This window comes from Phasianus colchicus, chromosome 5 (genome assembly GCF_987193195.1).
Source record: "Phasianus colchicus chromosome 5, bPhaCol1.hap1.1, whole genome shotgun sequence".
NCBI classification, from domain to species: domain Eukaryota; kingdom Metazoa; phylum Chordata; class Aves; order Galliformes; family Phasianidae; genus Phasianus; species Phasianus colchicus.
This window is the reverse complement of record NC_143440.1, coordinates 36,033,387-36,059,800: the sequence shown is the minus strand read 5'-3', so window position 1 is coordinate 36,059,800 and position 26,414 is coordinate 36,033,387. Positions and strand designations below refer to the sequence as shown.

The window sequence follows — 26,414 nt, the reverse complement described above, 5'->3', positions numbered from 1 at the left end:
CCCCAGTACGCATGTATATACATAAACGTATCAATTCTAAACAAATTATTTTTATAGCTAGCAATAGCTGCTCTAGCGTGTTTGAGAAACTGACAGATTTCTGCATAAGTAATCAAGATCTCAGATAAGTAATCCTACATAATTAGCCCACATCAACTTTTCTAAAACAGTCATTTTTCTGTATAATAAGAAGGGATATTTACAAGACTCATTTATCCTTACATTTAGTAATTTTATAAAACTTCATTTCCAACTCAACATTGAGTTAACAATTGTAAAACTAAGTTTCAAGGATGAAGAACAGCTTGGTCAGTGATGTTCCTTTCATATGAAGTTGAAAGTAAAAATTCTTCTGAATTTTCTGGTTACTAGAAAGCTTGTATCAGGATGAAGATGTACACTAGTCAGCTCTTTTTAACTACTTTTGCCACGTACTTATGACCTGACAGGGATGTCCCCCAAAACATCTTAATGGAGAAGCTGGCTACCCACAGTTTGGATGGGCATATGCTTTGCTGGATGAAACACTCTCTGGATCCAAAGAGTTGTGGTTAGTGGAATCAAATCCAGTTGGCAGCCAGTCACAAGTGGTCCCCCAAAGCTTGGTACTGGGACCATTCCTATTCAACATTTTTATTGATGATCTTCATAAGGGGAGTGAGTGCACCCTCAGTAAGTTCGCAGACGACAAGTTGGAAGGGTAGAAAGGTACTACAGAGGAATCTGGATAGACTGGATCGATGGGCCAAGGTTAACTGTATGAGTTTCAATAGGGCCAAGTGTTGTGTCCTGAATTTTGGTCACAACGACCCCAGGCAAGCAACCCTAGAGATCTGGGGAGGAGTGGCTTGAAAGCTACCTGACAGAAAGGGACCTTGGTGTGCTGATGAACAGTTAGCTGAATATGAGCCAGCATATTCTTGCCCAAGTGGCCAAGAAGGCCAATGGCATCGTGGCTATCAGGAATGGTGTGGTGAGCAGGACAGTACTTGACCTTGGTGAGGCTCCACCCCAAGTACTGCATTCACTTTTGGGCACCTCAATACAGAAAGGACACTGAGGTGCTGGAGCAGGTCCAAAGAAGGACAACAAGGCTTGTGAAGGGCTTGGAGAATATGGTCTACAAGGAGCAACTAAAGGAACCGGGGCTGTTTAATCTAGGGAAGAAGTGGCTGAGGGGAGACCTTATTGTGCTCTTTGAATACCTGAAAGGTGATTGCAGTGAGAGTGGGGTTAGTCTCTTCTCACTGGTGACAGGATAAGGGGAAATGGCCTCAAACTGTGCACAGTTTGATTCTTTGCTCAAATTTCCAGGAAAACAGTTAAACGTGAAAAGAACTAGAATTGCTGCTTTCTAGAAGTACAAAACTGGGAATTTTAACTTCACTTACATACATGTGTGTATATATAACATTTACATAAATAATATATATTTTATATATATATGTAAGATATACGCTTTAGCTCCATATTTAACTTCCTTAGTCACCAATATAATTACTATTACAGAGAATTGTCTTGCAGTTGTATTAACAAGCTATAAAAGACATTTCCTTGTAATATGCTAGGAAATTAAAAGGAATGAAAACATAAGGAAAAAAGTCTGAAGTGAAAAGGCATTACATTTATCTTTAATTGAAACAATGGATTGCCTCTAGATAATGTTAGGGAGTTCTATAAACAAACCATGACTTGGGTACTTTATCTAGAACTGATAAATTTTTGCATTAATCTATGACAAAGCTTTTCACTGCTTCTTGACCTAGGAAGAAAAGTTTGGGTTAACTAGAAGTAAGAAAGAGTATATCATGTAAAAAATAATACAGATCACTGAGAATAAAACAACAAAAAGAATAGTTCCCTACCCATTACTTCCCACTGTGTGAACTTTTGACATATCAGCAAACTCTTCCTTTCGCTTGCTACTACTGTTGTACTGCTCACTGTACAGCTTTAAGGACATCTGTTCAACAGCATCTCTTTGTGCTTCCAGATAGCATAGCTGAACCTCAGCCTAGAGAAAGAAAACAAAGAGAAAAAACAGAACTTTTTTCTTTAATTCAAAAGAATGCATTTAAAACAGCTACTTTTGCATTGCAAAAATTTTAACAGAGGAGTATTGACACCATCATTTTTCTCTTAGCATGATAGCCAACAAGGCTGAACCAGTCAGTCAGATAAAAGTCCACTGTATTCCAAAATGCTTGAACTGAAATGTTTGGTGACTATCAGAGAATGTGGAAGATATTCCATAACATGTATCAAATGTTGCATAAAAATGTCTACATATAGATACATAAACAAGTATTTATCATAGGCTTTAACATTTATCTAACATTTTGTCTGTGCTTCATAATTAATGAAAACCATGTTAAGTATTTTTGTTTTGAGCAGCAAGTGTAAGCAAAACAAAAGAAATCAGCAATAGTCACATTCTGCTTTCCCCTTACTGGCAGCCACTGATTACTCAGCAATTTTGACTGCAAAGATGAAGGCAGGAAGTCAAAAGTTAAGGCAAACTCAGTGCCTGGTCAGAAGAATACTGAATAATATTTGAAATCATAACCTATTGAAAAGACACTTTATTTAGTGCAGCTGTGGTGATCAGTTTGATTCTGGGGCTCAGAGAACCAGATGATAAGATGAAATCTGCTGTGTGCCACAACTGCCCCTAGGAAAAGGGAAACGAACAGAGGATGGAGTAAGTTCAAAAGCACTTTGGGACCAATCTGCTATTGTTTTCTTTTAATATGCCTCTCTGAAAGAAAAACACATTACAAATTCTGATAACGTTTCAAAATCTGCTACTTCTGCATAACTACACACATTTCTATTAGGAAAATGCCTGCTTAGCTATTTGGTACTATGGCAAGCAAATGTAACAAACGGGAGAAATTCTGTGCAAGGACTCTTGCATTTTCTACTGTGGCAGGCAGAGAAGTGAAAAGTTTGTTTGGTTGCTGACAGTTACCAGGCTGTGGAATGGCATCTGTACACAAACAAAGGAGGGAAAGCACTGGAAAGAAGAAATGTGCAAAATCCAGACTAAAGAAAAATGTTGGCAAGTGAAGTAGGCACTTAAGAGTGGCAGAGGAGAAGGTTCAAATATCTTTTTAAGCATGTCATAATAAGTTCTGTATATTTGCTTATGCCTTTCTTCAGCACTGATGTTGTTTTTGTTGAGTAACAATACAGCTAATTTGAAAATTCCAATTCCTTTTCAAATGTATCTTTCTTATGCTTAACAGCTTTATTTCCCATTGGCCTTTTATATTAAAATTCCTTTTGTTTCGCAGTAAATCCTTTTTTTTTTTTTTTTTTTTTTTTTTTGTGTGTGTGTGTGTGTGTGTGTGTGTGTGTGTGAGAAATTAAAGAAAAATAGGAAATATTCCAAGGATATAGTAGATAAAATTCCAAGTAAGCCACTCAGGACTTTTGGTGCGTACATAAGTGAAATACAAGATTTTGTACCTACTTCTCCAAAATAGTGGAAAGTGAAACAAGACAGTTACCAATGAAAAAGCATTAATTCCATATAAAACTAGTTGGGTCTGGCAAGTTATTCAGAGTAGACTACTAAGGTTAGAAAGAGCTGTAAAACACACAACTTTCAGAAACTGTAAGTAAAACTGTTCATATAACTCCAAAATGAAAAAATGAAGCAATAAACATCATCAACTTCCTGTTCTTCTACCTCCAGTATGTTTTCCTTCTAAGGTGATAAACAGTGTCTTTCCATACATTATAGGGATTCCTGATTGAAATTAATTTTTGGAAAGACTCTTCAAAAGCCATAATCTTCCAGGTGAGTATTTTGTGCTGTTCACAAAAGGCTATGAATTTTCTCTTTTAAATTATTCTTAACAGAAGACCCATTCACTGATTGTTATCATTTTAGTTATGGCTGATGACAATTTTATGACTTTCCAAAGCAACCACTATAAAAAAACTAAAATTTTCCATCTCCATTTTAAAAATAGAATTGAAACCACCTGGAAAATTTTCAGCAAATAATTTCCCTCATTTTCAGGATTGACATGGAAATGGAGATAAACGATTATACCTCTTGCTTGTTTTCCTTTGATTTCCTTTTCTGTTCTTTTTAATGTGTACACAAAATAAAACCAAACACTTCACCCCAAGTCATCCAGAAGCAGGAAAAAAAAAAATCACATGCAGCCTAGACTCAGGAACATCTCATGTGTTAATTAAAACTTCTCCCCAATAGATATGACATATGCTATTTCTCAAACAGCACAACTATCCCAATACTTCAGATAATTCTGGGGAACACCTTCTAATTCCTACACCCTCCACCTCCACAATTTCCTCTGTGTCTTAAAAGAGAAAAGGGGAAAAAAAAAAACAATGAATCTTTTCACAGATTTTTCAATCTTTTAACTTGCAAACATAAATCATAATAAAATAACAATTAAAAAACATAAATAGATTAAAACTGTAATAGATATGAAAAATAAGAGAAGAAAAGTGAGGATGAAATAGAAAGTGGGAAAAAGAAAATACAGGGTAGAAAGAGAAAGTAAATAAATGAAAAGAAATGAATGAATAATCACTATTTCTTCTTCACAGTGATGAGGCCATGTTGTACTGACAATTCTGAACTCCATTAAAGTCATACACCATGAATTCTGAATAGAAATTTTCCCCAGTTCTTGTTCCTCAGAAACATGAAGCCTTTATAAATCAATTATCTTTTTTTTTTTAAACCCATTCACTTGATGCCTTCAACTATCACAAATGCTTACAGCAACTCTACTGCAGCAGTGTACAGTTTCCAATGGAACTCCGATTTCTTTTCAGTATAAGTTCATCCATCCAACTGATGTGCTTAAGCATTTTTTTGTCCATTCTACTGTTAGCAACTGAAAATCCAAAGAGCCTTTGAAGAACTCAAGTAGCTATTGATCAGTTTAAGTCTCAAAAAGCATTCTATATTCTGCAGAAGCTGAACAGGCAAAAAACACAATTTAGAAAATAGCGCATAGCATGTATGTAATAAATCTACTGCAGTTTATTTTCATCTAAAAATCTTTCATAATAATCAAGGAACAGTTTTTAAGTATTTTGGCACAATGCAGTAGCACCTTCATTAATTGCTAACCAAATACAGAATAGCTACTTGTTATCCTCTAGTTTACTTTGAGAGTCCACTTTCAGACTGTCCTACAAACATTTCTGTGTGACTTCAGAAAACTCCAAAAACTCAAGTCTTTATCACAAACACACTGCTGTGGATATAGTTTTCCAGCAATCATGATATGCATCATTCCAAATATACATAATAGAAATTAGAAGGGAGGCAATCTTTCATTTGCTCTTAATATTCTAAAGCAGAAGTGAGAATTGAGAGACTGACAATGCAAAAAAAAAAAAAAAAAAAAAGAAAAGAAAAAAAGGAAGAAAAAGAAAAGAAAAAAGCAAAGAATGAGGTACAGCTGTTTTGTACTTCATGACTTCATGGTCTTATTCCAAGTGATTGTTTCTACAACAAAGATGTAACCACAAAGATGACAAGCTTTATTTGGTAACACAAACTCTAATAGTCACTGTCCTACCAAGAAGGAATTAATTTACAATATTCAGTTGTAAATTTAACTGAGATTTTTCCAATAATCAAATGTCACAATGCTCTGATATTTCTGAGCCTGGAGACTCCTATCTCTGATCAAAACTATGTAAAAATAATATTCTCTGTGGGAAAACAAAGTTTTCTACAACCACGCCAAATATTCGGATTTAGTGATGGGTTAATAACTGTAAATATTTTCAAGACCAGCTTCAAGGGGCTCACTTGTTTAAAATGCAAGAGCTTATAAATAAACTGAGGGTGCCTATTCCTTAGGACTGACTTTGCATAACAGCACTGAATGTCCTTTACTATACAGTTCACTACACAACACAAAAGGGGTAATTGGAGACAATACCAATCAATGAAAATACATTGCATTTCTTGTTAGATCTACATGTTAGAATGACCTTATTCTGAAGTGGAGAAAGGCGAGACATGGGATAATGGCTCATACTGTGGGAGGAAGGAGATTGAAAGGATATATATAGAGTGTCAGATAAGAGACTTAACATTTACACCAATGTAAATTGCAGGTAACAACTCAGTGTCGTGTTGTTATGCTGTAAACCATATTTATTCTAGCACATTCTAATATAAAAATCTCTGAATTGGTGTGAAGGTATTTTCAAACACTATTTCCTAGGGATCACAAGTCTTTTATTATTAACTACATAATTGTAGGCAAACTATTTTGTGTTATACAATATACCATATGCAGTTGACTTCTCATTAGAAATTTACCCTATCTTGCATTATCCTTTCAAAAAGCTCTATCACTTGTACACTAGACAGCAATTACTCTAGAATTATATATATACACACAGACTTAACTTCTCTGCAATTAGTTGAACTTAAGATAAACAAAAATACTTTCTTTTAAAGCACAGGTTCCATCTTTCACCAAAAAGTGATGTGGTCAGATGACATTCTGCAGCATGCAGACTTAGAATGTTCATTTATATGTATATTTTTTAGAAAAACTCACATACATCTGTCTAAAAGGATGTACATCCCAGCTGAACACACTTCACATTCTTGATATTTATATCCACAGACAGAATTAGGAGTAATTCCTTAACAGAAATAAGTTGATTACAATAACACTTATACGGTCATATCTGCATTCAAGTTTTTTTTTTTTTTTTTTCCCCTGTTTTCTGTCATGGTATTCTGGCTATATGACCACATTATAAATTTGTAGACAAGGTATAGTTACAGAACATGAAACAGATTGTTTTCAGTGCAGCTACTGCATAAAATGATATCAAGTACAGAGCACAAGATATCTCCCACAGAAATATAGCTGACAGAAAGAGTTCTTTGCCAGGCAAGAATTCAACCAAAGACTGTACAGACTTGATCATCCATCACTCCATCCCTGCAGTGAGACAGTATATCTTCCATTGCTGGAAACACTACGAGTAGAAGCAGGACTTCCAAGTTTAACTGACATTGTGTAACAAATATCTGTTGTTCAGGGCTTTTTTTCCATTTTTTTCCCCCCTCATTTCTTCCTCCACAAAATGTAAACAGAGACCTTGCTGCAGTTTACTTCTTCCTTAGTGTGTTACCCTTTCTGCTTTCAGTTTTTCTACCTTTCACATCCTTCATTTGCACACTCTCTTCAGGACTGAAATGAGATTAAAAAATAATCCTATATTGTGAGATGTGTTTATGAAAGCCAAACATCTGATAGTCCTATTACAAAGGACACGTTGTGTTTTGATCATGCAGGAAATTAATTCTGTTAATCAGGGTGTGCCTGTTACCAGTTAAAGTCTTAGCAAAGTGTTTTTATCATCATAAATCTCAGAAATGCTTTTATATCAGTAATAACTTCATCACTATATTTTTCAATGTGCTAAAACTAAAGTCACAACAATGTGAAACCTCCACATGGATAAAAAAAACAACAAAATTACAAGGAAACAATGTTTTTACTTATTAAAGTACTTAAACTCCTCGTGAAGTTTAAACACCAGTAGTAACATTACTGTGAACTTTATGCTTGTCCACAGGAGGCATAAGATGAAATTTTAGACTAGGGTTGTGTTACAGCAAGACAGGACTGCCTTCTCAGGCAGTTCCCAAAGCCATCAGAAATAACATCAAGAACAAAAAGGCAGCAGTACATTTTTTGCAGAGTTCCCCTTGCCTTTCAAAAATAGAGATTTTTTTAATTTTTTTTATTTTTTGTTGTTTTGTTATAAAGGGTAAGAACGTGACCTGTGACTTCAGGACTGTGGAGTGCAAACTGAAATCAGTAACATGGCCTCAGCAGCACTGTCTGACCAAATCCATGGAGGTGTCCACATCACACTGTTAATATCAAATCTGGACCTCTGGTGTCTAATTCCTGACTGCCCTCTGCCTTTGGTTCTGTTCAGTGTAAAATTAAATGCACTACAGAAGTGTCGTACAACTTGTGCATCAAACGGATCTCAGTTGTTGATCCAGAGTTGTTTCTTTTATCATAAATACCAAAAAGCATTAAAGGAAAGTATGAAAGGAATAATCTCTCCTGAGACTTTCAGGACTGTGAATAGTTTCTGACAATAGCATCCCAAAATTGTGAATAAAAAAAAATCCTAGTAAGAATAAAAATTGAACAATGGACGGTAACTTTTAATACTTTTTTGTTGTTGTTTTGCAGGTCTGCAAAACAGACACAAAAGGGGTTTGCAATGGTCAGGGACCAGGTGGAGAATAGGTTTGCTATAACAATGAAGCTCAGATAGAGAGGGTTGGGATGATGAAATAGTTCTTGCTAAGAATCAGCAAGATACCAATTAACAAAGACTCAGATCCATCTGAAGACAACAATACAACGGTTAGAATACATTTCGTCAGAACTGCCATATGCATTCCAGCCTTCTTCAGTGACACCACTCAGAATGCCACCAGAATCAGAAGCCCCCAGCAGTCCCAGTCCTACAAACCCTGTTAAAGTTGTCCTATTAGAATAACAATTTACTAATAAAACATTTTGTCTTGATTTTTTTTTTTTTTCCAGCTCAGTAAGCCAACAATTTGTTAGGAGAAGACAGAAATGCTATTTTTAATATCAAGGTTGAACACTTTCCCAGGTCAGCCTCAAGACCCTCAAGTAGTCAGGGAGTGGAAAGACTAATCAGATGCTGAAAGTCTTTCCTCAGTGTGCTAAAATTGCAAACTTAATCTTACTTAATTAAAACCTCCATTATTTGCACAGTCCTACCATTTTCTCTGTTAGCACCTTTAGAACAATGAAGTGGCTTAAAATGAGATTATGAAGAATTTGCACTGATGTTCCCATAACCACACGTACAGGCCATGCATCCAACTAGGTCAGTAGGCCTGGGCATTCAAAAGGGCAACTCTTAATGTTGAAGGCACACAAGTTCAAAATTCCAGACAGTAAACACATGCAGGATAAAATCCAGAGTGATCATTCATCTTCCTCTTTCCCCAGCCTTGCAGTGATGGGCTCATAGGTCATTTCTAAAAATATTGAGAGAAGGTTCTTGTGAAACCAAAACCTCGTAGGGAAAAAAACAGCCAGCATGCCAGAGGAAGTCTGAGCTCGTGTCAGAAACATTATGGCCTTTTTCTTCATAATTTTTCACAGAGGTCTACTTTGTGCATATTTTGGAGGAATCTTTTCTCTCTGTTGGGAACTTTACTGACTTACAGTGAAGAGAATCCCGATGAATGATTTGTAGGAAGTGGCTTCCAAGATATTTGAAATGCATAAGTTAGCCACTTATTTTGAAATAAATATAAGGTAATTATTTTTTTAAACCTACAGTGCATAAATCTGATGTTACTTTGACAACAAACATTGACTTGTAATTACAAGGGCTGCTCCAGAAATAATACTTCCTGTTTCATTATGTTGGCCCAGGATGCCAGAGGTGGATAACGTTGGCAGTTGAAGTTTAATCTTCCAGCCAATATTTTGAGACATTTTGTTTCTGTGCAACAGATGACAGCAGAAGGGTAGTCTGACAAAATGGCATCTGAACTGGAAGTGTGCATGAAGTAGAGGTGTGCAACTGAATTTCTCCATGAGAAGAAAAAATGGTACCCAGTGACATTTATCAACACTTGCTGAACATTTACGGAGACCAAACAGTTGGTATGAGCACAAAGAGACAGTGGCTGGTGTGTTTCAGCAGTGGCAACAGTAACAGTGGGTCTATCAGCATGGCATGAAGGCTTCTGTACATTGCTGGCAAAAATGCAGAACTAATGGTGGTGACTATACAAAAAAAAAAAAAAAAAAGTGTTTTGTTGCTGAGAATCTGCTCTATCAAATAGTGTTATTGTGTTCTTTGTATCTGTAGTAGTTCCCATGGAAATAAGTAGAGGGCATTACTTTTGAAGCAAACTGTGTACATTTACCACACTGCTATATCATTCCTGTTTTATGTTTCGACATTTGTTAATGAACAGATTTTTGCACATTTCTCATCAGACTGAAAGATACCTACATAAAATGCAGCAATGATTAGTAAAATGATGCCATATAAGAGAAAATATTTACACTGCATCTTTTGTGAGCTTATTACATGGCTATGAAATTATTTTAAGCCTTAACATTTTGAAATTTTTTCAAGTAGTTGCATTTTAAACTTCTACATGCTTGACAAATGTTTCATATTTATTAAATTAATCCATTACAAATATTTTAATACTTGTCCCCCTGTACATAGTGACACACAAAACTGAAAAAAATTTCAAGCTAAAGCCTCCCTTTCTCCTTTTGATTCATGATTTTGAGTCAAACATTTTCAAGTCCAAACTCATACACAGACTGTACCTTGAAGCCTGTCACTGAACGTTCATCTGACTTGCTCTGAAATTGAAGGGAACTATCTTCATGCCTAGGATATACTCCTATTCAGTGTTTTATTATCCCTAGAGAGGAAATGCTTTCTAACTATAAAAATAAGATCACTTTTTCTCTCTCGGAGAAGTAATATTTTTCTGACTTTTTAACGCATTCAGCTGCTAACAATGAAAAATTGAGCAAACACAAAGAAAGGATTTTCTTCTCCCTTCAAGATTAAGAAAGACCAGACTATGAAGGTCAATAAAATCTACATACCTAATGTACTTAAAAAAAACATGAAATGCTTTTCTGATTTTTTTTTTTTTTGAGGAAAATTCAAAACTGAAAATTTGCAGAATAATTTGAGAAAGTTAAAAAGTTAGTAAAGACTAATAATAGGGGGAAAAAAGGAAATTACTATAGCAACAGCAAATTATATAGCTTAATGTATTGATCCAGGCAGTTACCTTGCCACATATAAAAAGCAAACACAGACTGCAGTTCCTTTGAGCTTATTTATGATCCTTAGATGAGAAGCCCCTGGAAGCACCTGACACCTACTGAAGTAGAAGGAACTGTGAAAAGATAACTGTTTTACATTTAAAATATTTGTATTGCTGAGAGGTCAGCTTTGCCACTACTGACTACATTGCAATTTGCATACTATTAAAGCATTACCCATAACATTTGTAAAATTTAATTTTAAAGCTATGTTGTTAAAGATGTTTGCTGAATTGTAAGCACCTGGGACATCTGGGAAATTTGTTAACACTTTGATAGTTACAGTATTCTAGCTTCATTCTGCTTTCTCTTTGACACTCCCCACCACCCAAACATGCACATACTATTCTCTTCTTCTGCTTTATGACAATGAATCTCATTTTAGTGCAAGCTGAGATACTTTTAAAGAATAGTGCACCAGTATATTAATGAAGATAAAAATATTGAAAATGAAAGGACAAGTTAAGTTTGTTAAAAATGACACCAGCATTTATTTACTTTTGCTGGGGTCTGAGATTCAGTTAAAATCCTGTAGATTAGAGGTGATGTTTATGATTTTCTATTCCACTCTAATACAGACCTTCTCATTAAATCAGTGATCTCAGTAATCACAGTCATCAAGTTGTGTTTCAGTGCTGCATTCACATTCTTTTCCCCTGGAATTTCTCCCTTCTTTCCCCACACCCTCCCCCAAGATCTTCATTTACTCCCTGGCAGAAACTGCAAAATTAAAGATGCGTAATGTGAAGATACAATCTCTGCTTCCTTTGCCCTGCCAGACTAGCACTTCACTCTAAAATACACTTACTCGAGGAAGTATTGATATTAACTCAGTTACTGTAGTGAATGAACCACAGTTTGCCTTTGAAGTTTATTGAAAAGTTGTCTAGATGATAATAGAAAGGATGGAGTAAAGCAGGAATAAGAATTGCTTTACATACTAATAACAACAATTTAGTTATCAAAACAGTACAGAACAAGCACGCCTTTATACAATCTCTAAAAAATTTAGCTTCCTAGGGTTCTAATAGGCTTTTCCTGTGGTTCAGGAATGCACGGTAGCACTCAGCCCAGTGGCTGTATCCTTATTTCAAAGAGAATCATTCAAACCGACATCCACCCTGTCAAGAATCTCAACTTTGAGCTGCTAATGCAGAATAAAAATCAATATAAATTTTGATCATTTGATGAATATTTACTTCTTTCCTTGGAGCTTGGGGATTTAGAATTGAAAACTGCTGAATCAAGTCATTTTATTTTTTTTGTGTTTGTGCCAACACCAATTTACTACCCTCCTGAAAGTTCCTGAACAAGATGTCTCATGTGGCATACATGTTGGTTTTTTCTGTCAATCATAACTGTGCCAGTAGGGAACCATAAACATTTTCCTTTCATACTCTTAGTTCCCCAAAAAGAAGTATTTTGATTTTTTTGCTGGAAAAGGTAAACTTGCCTTATTTAGACATACTATAGAATGTATATGTCTGTCTTCCTAGGATGGCTGCTGCACCTAATTTGATACTAGGTATTACATATTTTGTTTTCAGTATCAGTTGCTTCCTACAAAGACACAGTTCGCATAAAGGAATCATTGCAAACAAAGCTTAGTAACAAAAAAAAGATAGAGATCTATACTGACATTATCAGTTTTTCTATATATTTTCTGAAAAACAGCATGGAAATTCTGAGCACTATAATTTGCACCAAATGTTTGTGTAAATGAAGATAGCAGGAGATAAAAAGATTCCACAAGTTAGCAATTAAAATGCAACTCTAGTTTGCATTTAATCTTAAAAAGAAATGTACCTTCAATCTTAATAAAATGAGCTTCTAAAAAATTGTATATTTAAATCTCTTATGTTTCCATAGTGATTTTTTTTTTTTTTGGAGGGGTGTGGGGGGGAGATAAGGGTGGGGGCAGCAGAAGAAAAAGGAGAAATGATGCTTCTAAATCTGAAAAAAAAACTAGATTAGTTTAAGAACTGTAAATGCAAGCAATTTTCATCTTGCAAACTTTTTCTTATGTTACTCAGTGGCAGACGGGTTTTATCTTAAGGAGCAATTTTGTTGGTCTCTTATAAATTAAATAAAAGTGGCAGCAGCTGTCTTTCGGAAGGCTGATATAGGCTTGTATAGTCAAATGATATTATGTAGACAGATGTTTTAAATAAAATAAAATATTTAGATTGCTAGATACCTTGCTAGATACAAAGACAATTATAGGATGTCTTTGTTAAATTAAATTTCTCATTCTTCTGAGAAGAAAAAAGAGAATTGTCCTGGAAACTGTACCAACAGGAAATGATCCTATATCTAAAACAGCTGGAGACTGTAACTAATATAAATTTACTTGAAAATAAAAATGCAGTATGCCTCTGGAGACAGGCAGCGACATGCAGTAAAAACAGATGTAATAAAATCATTTTTTAAAACTTCAGTTTATATATACATACAAAATACTAAGATATGATGCACACAAGTAGGGGGACTGTTCAGGGCTAAGAGAAAGTAAGAGAACAATTACACCCCTAACTATAACAACAGTGACATCTCTTTTCTAATAATAAAATGTGGGTTTTTTTTGTTGTTAAATGCTGCCTTTTACAAAAGGATATTAAACACATTACTCTCGCTAGGATTCTAATATGATAACACTATTACATTACCAAGACAAAATTTAATGGCAACCTTTTACCTCAGCACCATAAGTTAAATTTTGATTTACATCTACCTTCCCTGTGTAAACTTCTAAAAATAACTTTAAGAGAAATGCCAATAACCAGTACTCAATTTTTTTCGATATTATGTCTAAGAAAGCTTTTCATAATAGAAAAATAGAATTTTGGAGAGCGAAGACTGCACAACTGAGTATTATGATGCAAGAAACTTATGAACCTTTTTAAAAAGTAACGACACATTTTAGTCTACATCTATGTAATGCATCTCAGCCAATTTGCTCCTGCCATTTTTGTTGAAAACATTGCAGAATAACAGACTGCATCCAATTCTATGCAGTTAGGTTGTTTTACTTTCCTCAAGACCTCCATTACAAACTCACCATGACTCTGGGCCCAAACCTGCTCTGCTTATTCAGACACAGCATGAATGTCCTGACTTACATATAAAGCAAACATTAAGGGAGTATCTGCAACAAAATGTATAAATAAGCATTTCACATGTATACCTTTCACATCACCACTGATACTAATCTGTCCAAATTTGTATTACCTCCTTTTTCATAATAAAATGGTACTACAGAATCAGACTGTTTGGGATGCTTTTTTTTTTTTGTTTTGTGATAGTACTTTGTAATTTCAACAACTTTCTCTCATGCATTATAAAAATACCCCACTAAAAAGAAAAAAAAAAAAACAAGATAGTGAATCTACTAATTATAGTATACAGTCAGCAATGTAAGTGGTGTTAAAGATTCCTTTCAGAATGATTCAAGTTGGATTGCTTTCATTTTTTTCCAATAGCCTTAATTGGCTAAGTGCCTTTGGGCCAACTGATACCCAGAGAGACCTAAAGTCAGTAAATCTTGTAAATACAATGATTTCAACAGATTTTCTTCAAAGACTTGATCATTACATAAGATACTGCTGGTTTGGCACTGTACTATTTTTCACTTAGAATGTACATGAATTTATGAACATAGAAGATTTATTACTGTATTCTAGGCCAAAAACAGCCCAATAAGCAGAAGATACTGGATATTTTTACTTTTATTTAGATAAAAATTTAAGTGTACATGAACAAATGCTTTAATTTCAAAAAGGAAAGGGAGTCTGGAGCAGTCTGAAGCAGACTGAGAATTACAAAATCACACCTTTCAAGATGCAAAAATGTAAATATGACGTGTGTATAATAATTGACTGTATAATTGCCTAGTGTCGTGTTTTTTCCTTCAGATAATACTAGGAAGTCTAACTGATATGACAAAAACATATCACAGTATAAAGTGGAATCCTGGGCATTCAAATTCTGATCAATGCTGATCTGTTTCCAGCAGTAAAGTGTGTGATATCTAAACCGCGTAACAACCTTACATGATGTGGATTAAAGTCTCCTTAGAAGTTAAAGGAACAACAAAAATCTTAACATTTTGATTAATCCAGAACTATGAGAGATAATATTCTTAACTGTCAATGGTTATTAAAATATTTTAATAACCAAAATTCTCAATACAATTTGGTAAAAGAGCTTAATTCAAATTACAGAAATTCAATGAAAACAAATTAACACTAGGAAGGTTTTTTGCTTTTTCAGAGCATTAATTGAAATGGAAGTGTTAAACTTATGTAATATTTTGCTGTAGTACAGCTTTTAATAGACACAGTGAGTCCCTTATACAGGTAGTCATACCAGTGTAGTGGGATGGTCTAATGTCTAAGGACATTTTCCAGCAGGAAAATATATAGATGCAGGTGAGAGGTCCTGATAATATAGCTCAGTCTAACAGCTGTGTTCCAGATTATCTTTGCCAAGCATGACTGAAAAATCAACTTTATTGTAGCCATTTCTTATAGAGGCCACACAGAATCTACTATTGGAGATTCTGCCACATTACACATATGAAAAAGTTTGGATCCTACCACAGAACCTCACATTCATTCTTCAACTGTGTGTACAAGCAGCAAAAGTTACCGTGCTTTTGAGCTGATTTCATTATAACTGAACCATCAATATCTTACTGGAGCAGGTTTAGATCAGAAGTTCAGTCTGGAGCCATCAGCAATAATTACCACAGAAAGTCATACGGTTGCAGGACATTATGATCTTGTTTATGGAGCTTAGGTAGGATTTCCAATCAGCATGATTGCATCTATTTCTAGTGCTTTGTTAATCGCTTCCTGAAGCTGCTCGTTAAAAGCTCCTGTGTCAACACATAATGCTGTGGTGACTGAAACAGAGATTGGGAATACAATCACATCTCTTGGCTTGGCTGAGAGGTAACACTGTTCCCTTTATCACAAATGCCGCTTTCCCATTTGATAAAAAGCCTTACCGTGTCATGGAACAGTGGTCATTTATTTTAGGAGGAACAAGCTACAGGATGATGTTTGCTCACATTCAATGTTTCTCTCCTTCAACAATGGCATTGCAATGAGATCCAAGTACAGAAATTTAGCAACTCTCTTACATCAACCACTGAAATGATGAAAGCCCCTGACAATCACTTACCAATACCATAGTACTTACCTACCTACCAACTGTGAAAGCACTCATAGCCAGAGTCAATAATTGAACCAAGCAATTCCACTGTGCTCATGTGATTGGTGATATTATCCCTTTAAGTGTGTTATTTAAGTTTGCAATGCAGTTAATTGAAACCCTACTAGATGCAAATCAAAAGTTTCAGCCTTAATTGAGATATTTTGAAAATTGAACCCATTGCTTCAGGCAGGTGCTACATGAGATTCCATTAATATAGGTAATTAACATTAGCCTCTGCTTTAATTAACATGCACACTTTAATTAGTAAAGCATTAACCAACATTTAAAAATCTGATCTTCATGCATCACAAAAACTGCAAAGTTATGACTACATTACATTTTTTCCAAGACTATAAATCATACAATATTGATTTTTTCTTTAAATACATCACAATGCCTTGAAAGAAAAGAAGTACATATAAATTTATCTACTTTGTTTGAAATGATGAAGAAGATTTCTTAAGAATATGGGAAAAACCTCACATACTTGAAAATTCATCTAAAATGTGTACATATGTATATTATATGTTTGTATGTGAGTACATCTAAATGTTTGCCTTACAAATGAAGATAGTTCAGTTGTGATACATTGTTCAGGATAGCTTTTTTCAAAGCTGGCATTTTAAAAAAATAAATGCCCTATCATAAGTTCTAGCTTTATTTCCCATCATGCTTGCTTCATTTAGCACATAACATTTTAACATAACACTGCTCCCCTCAGCAAGTAAGAAACAGATCTGCAAACATGAGCTGAATGTCTTCTTGAGTTTGCACAGACTCTTAAACATCCTCAAAAACTAGCCCGATCCTCTGAAATATTCTACTATATCACAAATCCCACAACTGGGCATCATCACATCTCTGAATTCAAGTGACCAGGGAGCTGTAGTGAAATAACTGGGTTAGGTCAAAACCAGCCCTTTTACATGGCAGATCCCAGTTGTTGGTGTTCAAGTGATGTCCTTCTGGAGCTTCTACAAGTGCAGCTGCACTCAAGCTTTCAAACCAAACACAGGAGTATTTCTCTGACACAGACAATGTCTTTATTACTCTGGTTGGTTAACTATCCATCTGAATTAGAAATTCTTATAAATAAGTATAGCTCCCAGACATATCTAGCATACAGAACTCTGCACAAGCTTGTGAGATTAAATGGTGCAGAGCTCCAGTTTCAAAATCCTTCATTAAATAAAATTTAACCTCAATATCTTTCAAAATACATTTCCAAACAATGCAAAGATACCTTCATCTTCCTAATCCTTCCCCCGTCATGAATTACCTGCCTGATCCTGACAGCTTTGCTTTAAATATGTTAAGTTCCATTTCTATAGCCTCATTATTACCACAAAGAAGATTTCTTAACCACTCGCTTTCAGATTTCCTGTGTTTCACTGTCAATACGTAAAGGTGGAACATATATTAATTACTGTTCTACAATTCTCATAATAAGATTTTGAATGTGATGGCTTGAATAATACAGTCAGCTGAAATCTAGTCCTATTTCTACAATTTTTCCACGTTCCAAACCTCCACTGCATTTGGCAGTGAAAGAACGGACAGTCTTAAAGGAGTACATAGTGTATTCATATTGCATCCAAATATCTGCAGATCTCAGACAGCATATGTACATGCGCAGAGAAAAGAATATGCCCTTCAGTTAGAATTTATGAAGCTCCTAGAACAATCACATCAATGTCAATTCAGTCTTTTGAATATTTCTCCTAGTTAAATGAGAAATAATTTTCAGAAAAAAAACATGAAAACAGATTTTACGTAATCAAATTTAAGCATTTTTTTAAATCCATGGGAGTGAATTCTACGTTACGTTTCATATTCCGAAGATACACACATGCTTCTCACACATAAGACTTTCCAGACACTAAATCTATGATGCTTCTAGCTAAAAATGCCAGAGCCTTTTGGTGCAGTTTGCCAGATTTCTTGGAATACTGCAGGACATCTTGCAGAGTTTTGAGAGTTCACTATGAAATTAAGAATATTACCACTGAAAGAATAATTCATTGAATGCCTTTTCCGATATGCATTTGAATTCACCATACTTTTAATCCTGCAAAACAGCATAAAGAGTTAAATCTGTCCTGTTTTCCATCTGAGTTACCTACAGAGATCAGGAAACTATTGTTTCTGTAAAGCAATGTGGCAATACTTCAAAAACAGTGATTTTGACAACACAAAGTCTTAAGTCTGACCACAAAACTATTTTGTCATTCACTTTTTTGAATTTAACTAATATTTTTATTTGCAAAGAAAGTAACAAAAAACAAAAAACAAAAAAAAAAAGGAATAAAATATATGAGGAAAGTGCTTAGAAATAGTCTAAACAGCATCTCAGGAATTAAGATGCCTCATCCTGAGGTGGAAAACCAGTAGTGTATCAAACACACAGTGGTTCAGGAACCATAGAAACCCTCGGTCTACTTGAAACTCAGCAAAACACGCAATAACTGTGAAAGGCCAGCTTATTTATATACTCATCAGAAAACCATCCTCAGCTCTTCAGCGCAACACACTGAAATAGCTGGCTCTACCTAGCCTTCTTCCCTTGTTCCAGAGGAATTCTACCTCTTGTTAGGCAATGGGGAAAACAGAAAAATACAGTGAGAAACTAACTTTCATTGCTAAAACCTTCTGCAATGCTGTAAAGTTTCAGTAACAAAGACTTTTTGATTGCTCTCTCAGTTGGCTGTACTACTGTGCACAAGTGTGAAGTCAGGATGAAAGATTTCACAAACAGAATACTCTGTTAGACCTGATCCCACACAGTTAAAATAAACACGCTGCCCTTATAATATTAAAACAAAATAACTGGACCAAAAGTTCTACTACATTTAAATTAGTTCTTCATTTATCTGTGCAATCATTTCAAGGTTTCCTTAGGCAAAAGTCTTCAGATTTTTATTGAGAAATGTATGGCTTAACATAGTCCCAGCACAGTGAAAGACTTACATGGCATACAGTAACACAAAGAAGCAATTCTTAAGTCGTTAGTTTTAGTATACGAAAATCAACTCAAAGTGGTCAGAATAATAGGTATGATGTGTTTTTTCACTAGAGTTGCTCTTCATTAAACACTTGTGTAAAAGCTTTAGGACAAAAATTATAATTACACAGGGAAGGAAGTTACACTATAACACAATGGAAAGCACAGCAATGACTGCAGAATAGTAAGGAACTCCACTGCAGCAAGCAAGGACTTGCCCAAATACAACAGTTATAAGCACAGAAAGAAACAAAAGAAGCCACTTACCTTCAGAAGGTCTCAGGTACATAAGGATCTCCAGCAAGATACCTTTTTCCTCCACTGCCAACCCTTAAATGAGGTCTGGGAAGGGGTGGCTCTTGACTCCACCCCCTTCTGTTCACCCGGGTGCATTGCATGCACCTGACCTCCCCTGGGTTGCCTCTGCCTTCCCACTAGGTGCTCAATCATTGTTTCAGGCCGTGACTTAGCGTTTCTGCTACAGAAGTGAACTGCACTCATGATATTTTAAAAGATGGAGTTTTGCATTTCAAAGCAGTAGTCTTCAAAATAATAGGCTAAACCTAGAAAGTTAAGGTTGGGTTCTGTCACAGCTACCACAAATCACTACATAACTTACTTAGTGCTGAAAGCCACCCCTTAAGCTTTCTGTTCTTTTCCTGATTCTCACAGATGGTCCAATAAAAATTATTAAACTTTGCCTCTCTTGTCTATAGTTCATTACTTGCCATTGCCACAGTGAAGTTATGAGCAGTCTTGGACCATGTCATTTGACATGTTCTGAAGAATGTCTTTAAACATTCCTGGAACACTAACATAATTATTGAAAGAAAAACATGATTCACAGCACTCAATATCTTATTGTTAAGAACAATGAATTTTGTTACACTATGGACACATATAGCTACCATCCTTTTTGAAATGGAATGATAACAATTATTTTTGTTTCATGAAGGTTTATAAGCAATTTGGTGAAATGTGACTTCAACTTACAAAAGTCACAGTGCATATAAGAATGCAATTGCTAATTTAAGTCACTAAACCAAATTTGAAAACATACATTTTATTTTTTTTAACTTAAATTGTCAGAGCATAGAAGACAATGGAACATTAAAAACAATCGGTTATTCCAATAAGCATAATATATATTGCATAGCACCTCATTTTTTTTTTAAAGTTAGTAGAGTAGTACACCTAATGTCATTCCTAAGTGGCAGAGTGTATGCTTTGTGTAAGTTTATGATTCTATATGATAGAACCCAGTCTAATTAGATTCATAATTCTACCACAAAGTAGAAACAGTCTACACCTAAATGCAGATTTTTCTCCTGTGCTTGCATGATTGTCTGAGAATCCCAGAAGGAGTTATCTCGTTGCTTGCTAATACTGACATTCACTACTTGTATGTCTGGGAGGACTTTTGCTACCACATCGAGACATGCAAAGAACATGGGAAGTTTGCTGCCATACTCACAGAGAACTCTGCATTTCTTTTTTTCCTTCTAACATGTATAAGAACACAAGCCTTAAAATCCTCTCCAGTAATTAATCTTTCTCCACTATACATGAAAAATACAGAAGCTAAATATTTCTTATCAGCAAATACATTTACTGGTTACATTTGTGTTTAGTTTGTTTACTTGCTAATAATTTCCTACCAAAGTTCAAGCACAGTATGCTAATGATTCAAGAAGGAGACCTTCTGCAGTAAATGGAAATACACCAGGATTCATGTGTGCTTTATTTGCATTTTGCATTTTTTTTTAAGATAAAAGATGGAAAAGAAATTGTAGAAACTTAGTGGAAACTTCGGAGAAAAACCAAAGATAGGTACGTTTTGATCATGTATTTCTTCTTGCCAATTGGCATACATAATAGAAAGTGGTAGAGAATAGGTTAAACAGTCTAAAAGGATTTTAACCTTAAATTTGACAGAAGCTAAATGGCTGTGACATTGGGTTCTTCTACTTTATTCCAGCTAGTAATCCACCTTCAAAGTTCCTGTCAGGTAAATGACCTTGTATTTCATTAACTGATAATTAAATGGATTTATTCCACTAACGGTTTTAATTAAAATGCTAGAAATATTGATTACCCCTCTCATCCTTATTCCCCCAGATGAAAAAAAGGTTTTAGGAATGTTTATTTAGAGAAGACAGAGAATTAAATTAGATTGAATCTCTATGAGACCTGAAGACTGGTTCTTTCATTTCTGCTGCTCAAGCAGAAAAAGGTTTCAATTTTTTGATGTTTGATTAATTATTTTGAAATCCATTTATGCTTACCTTGGTGTTTAATTAAAAATGTCATTTTTAGCATAATTTAATTGGCTATCTGTGGAAGACTAACTTCGAACTTGTATTTTAAAAATGTTTTTTTTTTTTTTTAATTTGGGGTAAAAGAAACTTTTTACTTATTTGCTTTTGCTATAAAGGTATCATCTCATGAATGAAGAACTAAGGGCTGGAGCTTAAATGGATTTTCTACATTTGAATATGAAGCTACATATGCTTATGAGTAATGCAGCTTTATTTAGCTGAATGCTTGAATCCATTACCAGTTATTCAGAATCTCTAATCTAACAAGTATGGAGTGTGTGCCTCCAAATATGCTGGATTTTTTTAAACATTAATTGAAAATTTACTTACTTGGTTTTCCTCACATAAAAATATGCAAGTTTTTTTACTGTTTTCATACCCCCATTCTTACCTATTGAAAATTTGCTTTACATCTGAGCCAACTGTCCACTGAAGAAGCAATTGCTGTTTTAAGTAAACAGGAGATTAAAATAAAACACTTATGTGCCTTTTCAATACCAAATAAAGACATGTTGTCATTTTATAAAGAACACATTTTATTACCCGTTGCTAGTTTTAAAACATTTGGCTTAAAATACTCAGTGGAAAGTCATAGTACCTTAACTGACAAAACCAATAACTAAAGCCCTAATCTGTAAAACATGCTTAACTTCAAACACATAAGTTGTCACACTGAAGGGCAACAGGATTATTCCTCGAGTTACCACTACAAACTGTGGACTTGCCTAATGGCTTTGGTGACTCAAGACCTTAACACTTAGATTTTTGTTCCTTGTGCTTTACTTACTTGTGGACTATATGCTCCGTAAACATCAGGTCAACAATCTCAGAAAAAACTCTATTATGAAAAGACTAATTGCACTATGTTATTTCATTTCTAATCTGAAAATGAAGAAAGCTCTCCTCTGCAGAAACTGGATTCTCAGGCTTGTGAAAAACATTAATACTCTACTTTCTGCAGGCAGTATAATTTATATTTCTCTCTTATTTCTTCATGTATTTATTAAAGAAAAATGTTGTAGCCTGATTTAAAGCTTGATGAATCAATGAAAATACCCTTAATCAAAATATTTATCTCCAGAGTTCCATCTTTTTAGAGTTATTTCAAAACATTGTGTGAGCTCTGTGCCTGAGAGCTAGCTAGGTGGCAGTGGTTTGTGTACGGTCACGAGTCATTTAAAAATAGAATGGTTTTACAGTGATTTACTGTCTAGAAGTTATCCTCGTCTTTTCACGAATAACTGCAAAAAGCAAAGGAAAAGAAATACAAATAAACAGCTTGTGCATTTGTGAGCTGTAGATTTAAGAACTTGAGGGGTTGAAGAAGATGAATTGTGTAGAATGATGTTGCCTCTTTGAAGACAGTGATGTTCCACTCCCCTGATGTGCTCATTGTTACATTTTCAAAGTGCTGCACATGGCTTTACTCATTCAGCTTTCCATGACGTCCGTTTGAGTCCATTATCTAATGCACCAAGACAGAATCCTTCCTGTGAGCATGCACTCATATACATTCCTTCCAAGTTCATGGCAGCTACCCCAGTGAGTTCTTATTTCCATGTGTATGTGTTTGTACAGTGAGACTCCGAATGCTTTCTTGTTATAATTCTAGCTTTGAAAGGGAATGGACCTACTGACTTCTGCAAACAATGTACTGGCCTAGTGAAGACAAGATGGTCTGTCATACCTTTGGTCAAGGCTTTGCTGCTTTGACATATTCAATGCAACAACGCATTTCTCTCACTTTTCAGAGTAGGATCATACTTGGTCATAGTATTTTATTTCTAGGTTACTCTTTAATGCTGCCTTCATTTTCAGTACTGCAAATGTGGGGAAATAAGAGCAACAATGTGCTTTTCATTTAATTTTCTGCTATTGATTTGCTCAAGATTTAATGGAATCATTTTGCCTTATTTGGTTACATTTCCTATTTTAATTGAACAAATTTATTAAATTACAGAACAATCTTTGAGCATGACGATCCATTGGGTGTATTCCATGACTCCTTTAAATGATGATTTCCATTACTGATGAAGTGAGCAAAGAAAACATTACATAAAGATTGTCCCTGTATGTTACTAACTTGGATGTTCATGGATAAAAGAGAATTGAAAACATGCAGAAGTTTTTCAACAAAGGGCAATCACTATTAAAAACTACAGAAATTATAGAAGCACAGTCATGTAAAAGTTCTGCCTGCACTATTGCTACCTTCAAATTAGCTTGATTTCAGAAATGTGAAATAATTTTTAATACACATATGGCATAGGTTTTACAGCCTTTTTTTCTGAACTTTAAGAAAATAGCCAAGATGAATAGCTTTATTTTTAACACTGATATATGACACATTTTAACCTGTCTACATACAAAAGTGGTGCTGTTAACAACTGCAACTTTCTTCAAGTATGCTATGAATCACTGTATTCCTTTTCCCTTTTTTCATGCACCATTGCCACTATCTTACCTTCAGCGGTTTTGCTAGATTTCAATGAAGATGGAACCAGAGGGCACACATTAGAATTTTATATCAGTTCAAGAAGGAGAGAGAAGAAAGACATATGAAGCTAGAATGACATTCATTGAAGGTTCCCTAGGGAAGATAACACATGTTTTTGTCTTTCACCTGCTAGGCATGCTAAATCAGTGCAATGATAAGCTAATTTATGAAATATATTTCATTGAAACGTGGACATCTTTACTGTTTCTAGTTTGGCTATTAGCTTTTAAGAAATAAAAGATATCTAATTCTAAAAATGTTAGAGGGCTGTTTTTCCTAGATAATACTTACAGTATATGTTTACCAGGACTATGTTTAAGTGTATAAAGCATTTCAAAAGCAGTTAAGATGAGCTGAAGGTTAAAATTTATACTCCTTCAAAAAAGGAGTAGCTTTATTTCAAAATAAAAAGAGGATTTTACACTGTTATCTTTCAAATACCCTGGAATAAAAACAAAACAAACAAACAAACAAAAAATGCTGTACCTTTGAGTATTCTCACTGTACCAGCGAGAATGGAGAACGTGTGTCGTACCAAAACAATGGCTCAGCCATCTTTCATAAAAGATACATTGCAGTTCAACACTGAGCAGTTCATTTCTTAATCAAGGCAGGCAGTATAGGCTGCCTTACAGTTCCTCTGCCCAATACATAGAAGCTAACTCTTCGGAAAACATTTTCAGAATACTTGTATTCAGGGAATGCATGCTAGAAGATCTCAATACTTTTATTTCAACTATGGGGAAAAAAAGCTTCCATTAAGATTGCTGTTAATGGAACATAACACTGAGGCAAAGCTTACCGATTTTCTTTCAAAATTTTCTTAAAAAAAAAAAACAACAAACAACAACAACAAAAAACTGGAAAATGCTGTGATACTGCTGTTATTTTTCAGCAAATAAGAAAACCTCAAAAATTCACAATCCTTGCTGAACGCAGATTCACAAGGAATTTAGAGACAGTCCATAATGCAAATTTAGAGACATACAATCCAAGAAGCGTGTACTAATGAGGTTAAATTTTATAAAGTAACCTAGCTGTCTTGCAGATAATTGTATTTAATTTTAACAGTTTCATGATCAGACACATATGTGAGCAAAATATCAAAGAGGATTTAATGCTCACATCAGTTATATATCTTAAATTTTTCTATCTATCAGTTTTGGGGGTACATTAACAATTATAGGTTGGTGGGGTTTTTTTTCTTTTTTAATAACATTCAAGGCAAAGGTATTAAAAAAAAATTATGACATATTGTATTAAAAAAAAAATACAATATATTGGGCATAGACATCATATATATTCTTCTGGCTCTACTACCAAGACCTAAATATTCATTTTTTGGGGGGGAGAAAGGAATATGGAGAAATTGGAGCACCCAAATGCTTAAGCACCATTAATAAATAAGGTTGCCTACCTTCTCTAATGCCAGAACTCAAGACCACATTTTCCAAAACCTTTACATTTAGTCTGCCCTTCAGTGGCAGGTTAATGGGGCAACATACGTGCTCTGTGTTTTAGCACATGTTGAAGCATGTCACTGAAATAGTGCCACGGACTTTTTCTACAGATTTATGCACGAGTTAGAAGAAAATGTGTCAGTTAAAGTTACCTGTCCATTGTAGGGAATTAATAAAATCTCCTTCATTTTGTCATATTTCCCTGGATGTTTTCCCATCTTTTCTGATGTTCTCTCCACATGTTAACATTTTCTTTATTGATAATTTAGTTTGAAGCATTCTGGATTTAGCTACACTCATAGCAACTTTTACAAACCTAGCAAAAACATAAACTTAGCTAAGTTTTAATTCATTATTTCTCCATGTTGATTTAATCACTTTTATAATGGCTGAATTAAATCAGCCCAAATTATTCCTCCCTTGAATTCACTTTCCTTAGTGAAGTTTCCAGAGATTGAATGTCTCTAAATCCTATCTTCAGTTCCTGCACTCTGCTGCACACTGACATGCCCACATAGACCCCATTGTAGCAAGCTCCACTAAAATCAGTATATATCTGCTCAGGCATGAGTATTTGGCAAGATGAAGACTTTCACAATCAAATACAGAGAAGGCTCAAAATGTCCAATTGCAATGGTGTATGTAGTGCTCAGGGATTTATCAAGTTAATTAATGATAATTCAAAAGTATACATGGATATACCCAAATTCCAATTATTTGCTGGGGAAATATCAATGCCTAATTCATGTAAGTAGTTCTAGAAAAGCTTCTAGAAGTATGCAAACCCCTAGGATATATGGGCAACAAAGTATCACAGCAAATTCATCTCTAAGTGGCTGCAATGGTATAATATTTTGTTGAAGCACGAAAATAACATCATAGAATCACAGAATGGTCTGAGTTGAAAAGAACCTTAAAGATCACCTAGTTTTACCTCCCCTGTCATGGAACTAACACCTTCTGCTAGATTTGGTTGCCTCATCCAATTTGAATACTTACAGGACAGGACAACCACAG

The 26,414-nt window shown here is 34.7% G+C and overlaps 1 protein-coding gene across 3 annotated transcripts in view; it reads right to left on the bottom strand.

Annotated features, from left to right (window-relative positions):
• AKAP6 (A-kinase anchoring protein 6) overlaps positions 1-26,414 on the bottom strand; it is a 271,062-nt gene that overhangs the window by 86,082 nt on the left and 158,566 nt on the right. For all 3 annotated transcript variants that reach the window (XM_090141307.1, XM_090141308.1, XM_090141309.1), the window contains one exon: positions 1,866-2,014. In XM_090141307.1, coding sequence (XP_089997433.1) covers positions 1,866-2,014 — 149 coding nt within the window. The remainder of the gene's footprint in view (positions 1-1,865; positions 2,015-26,414) is intronic.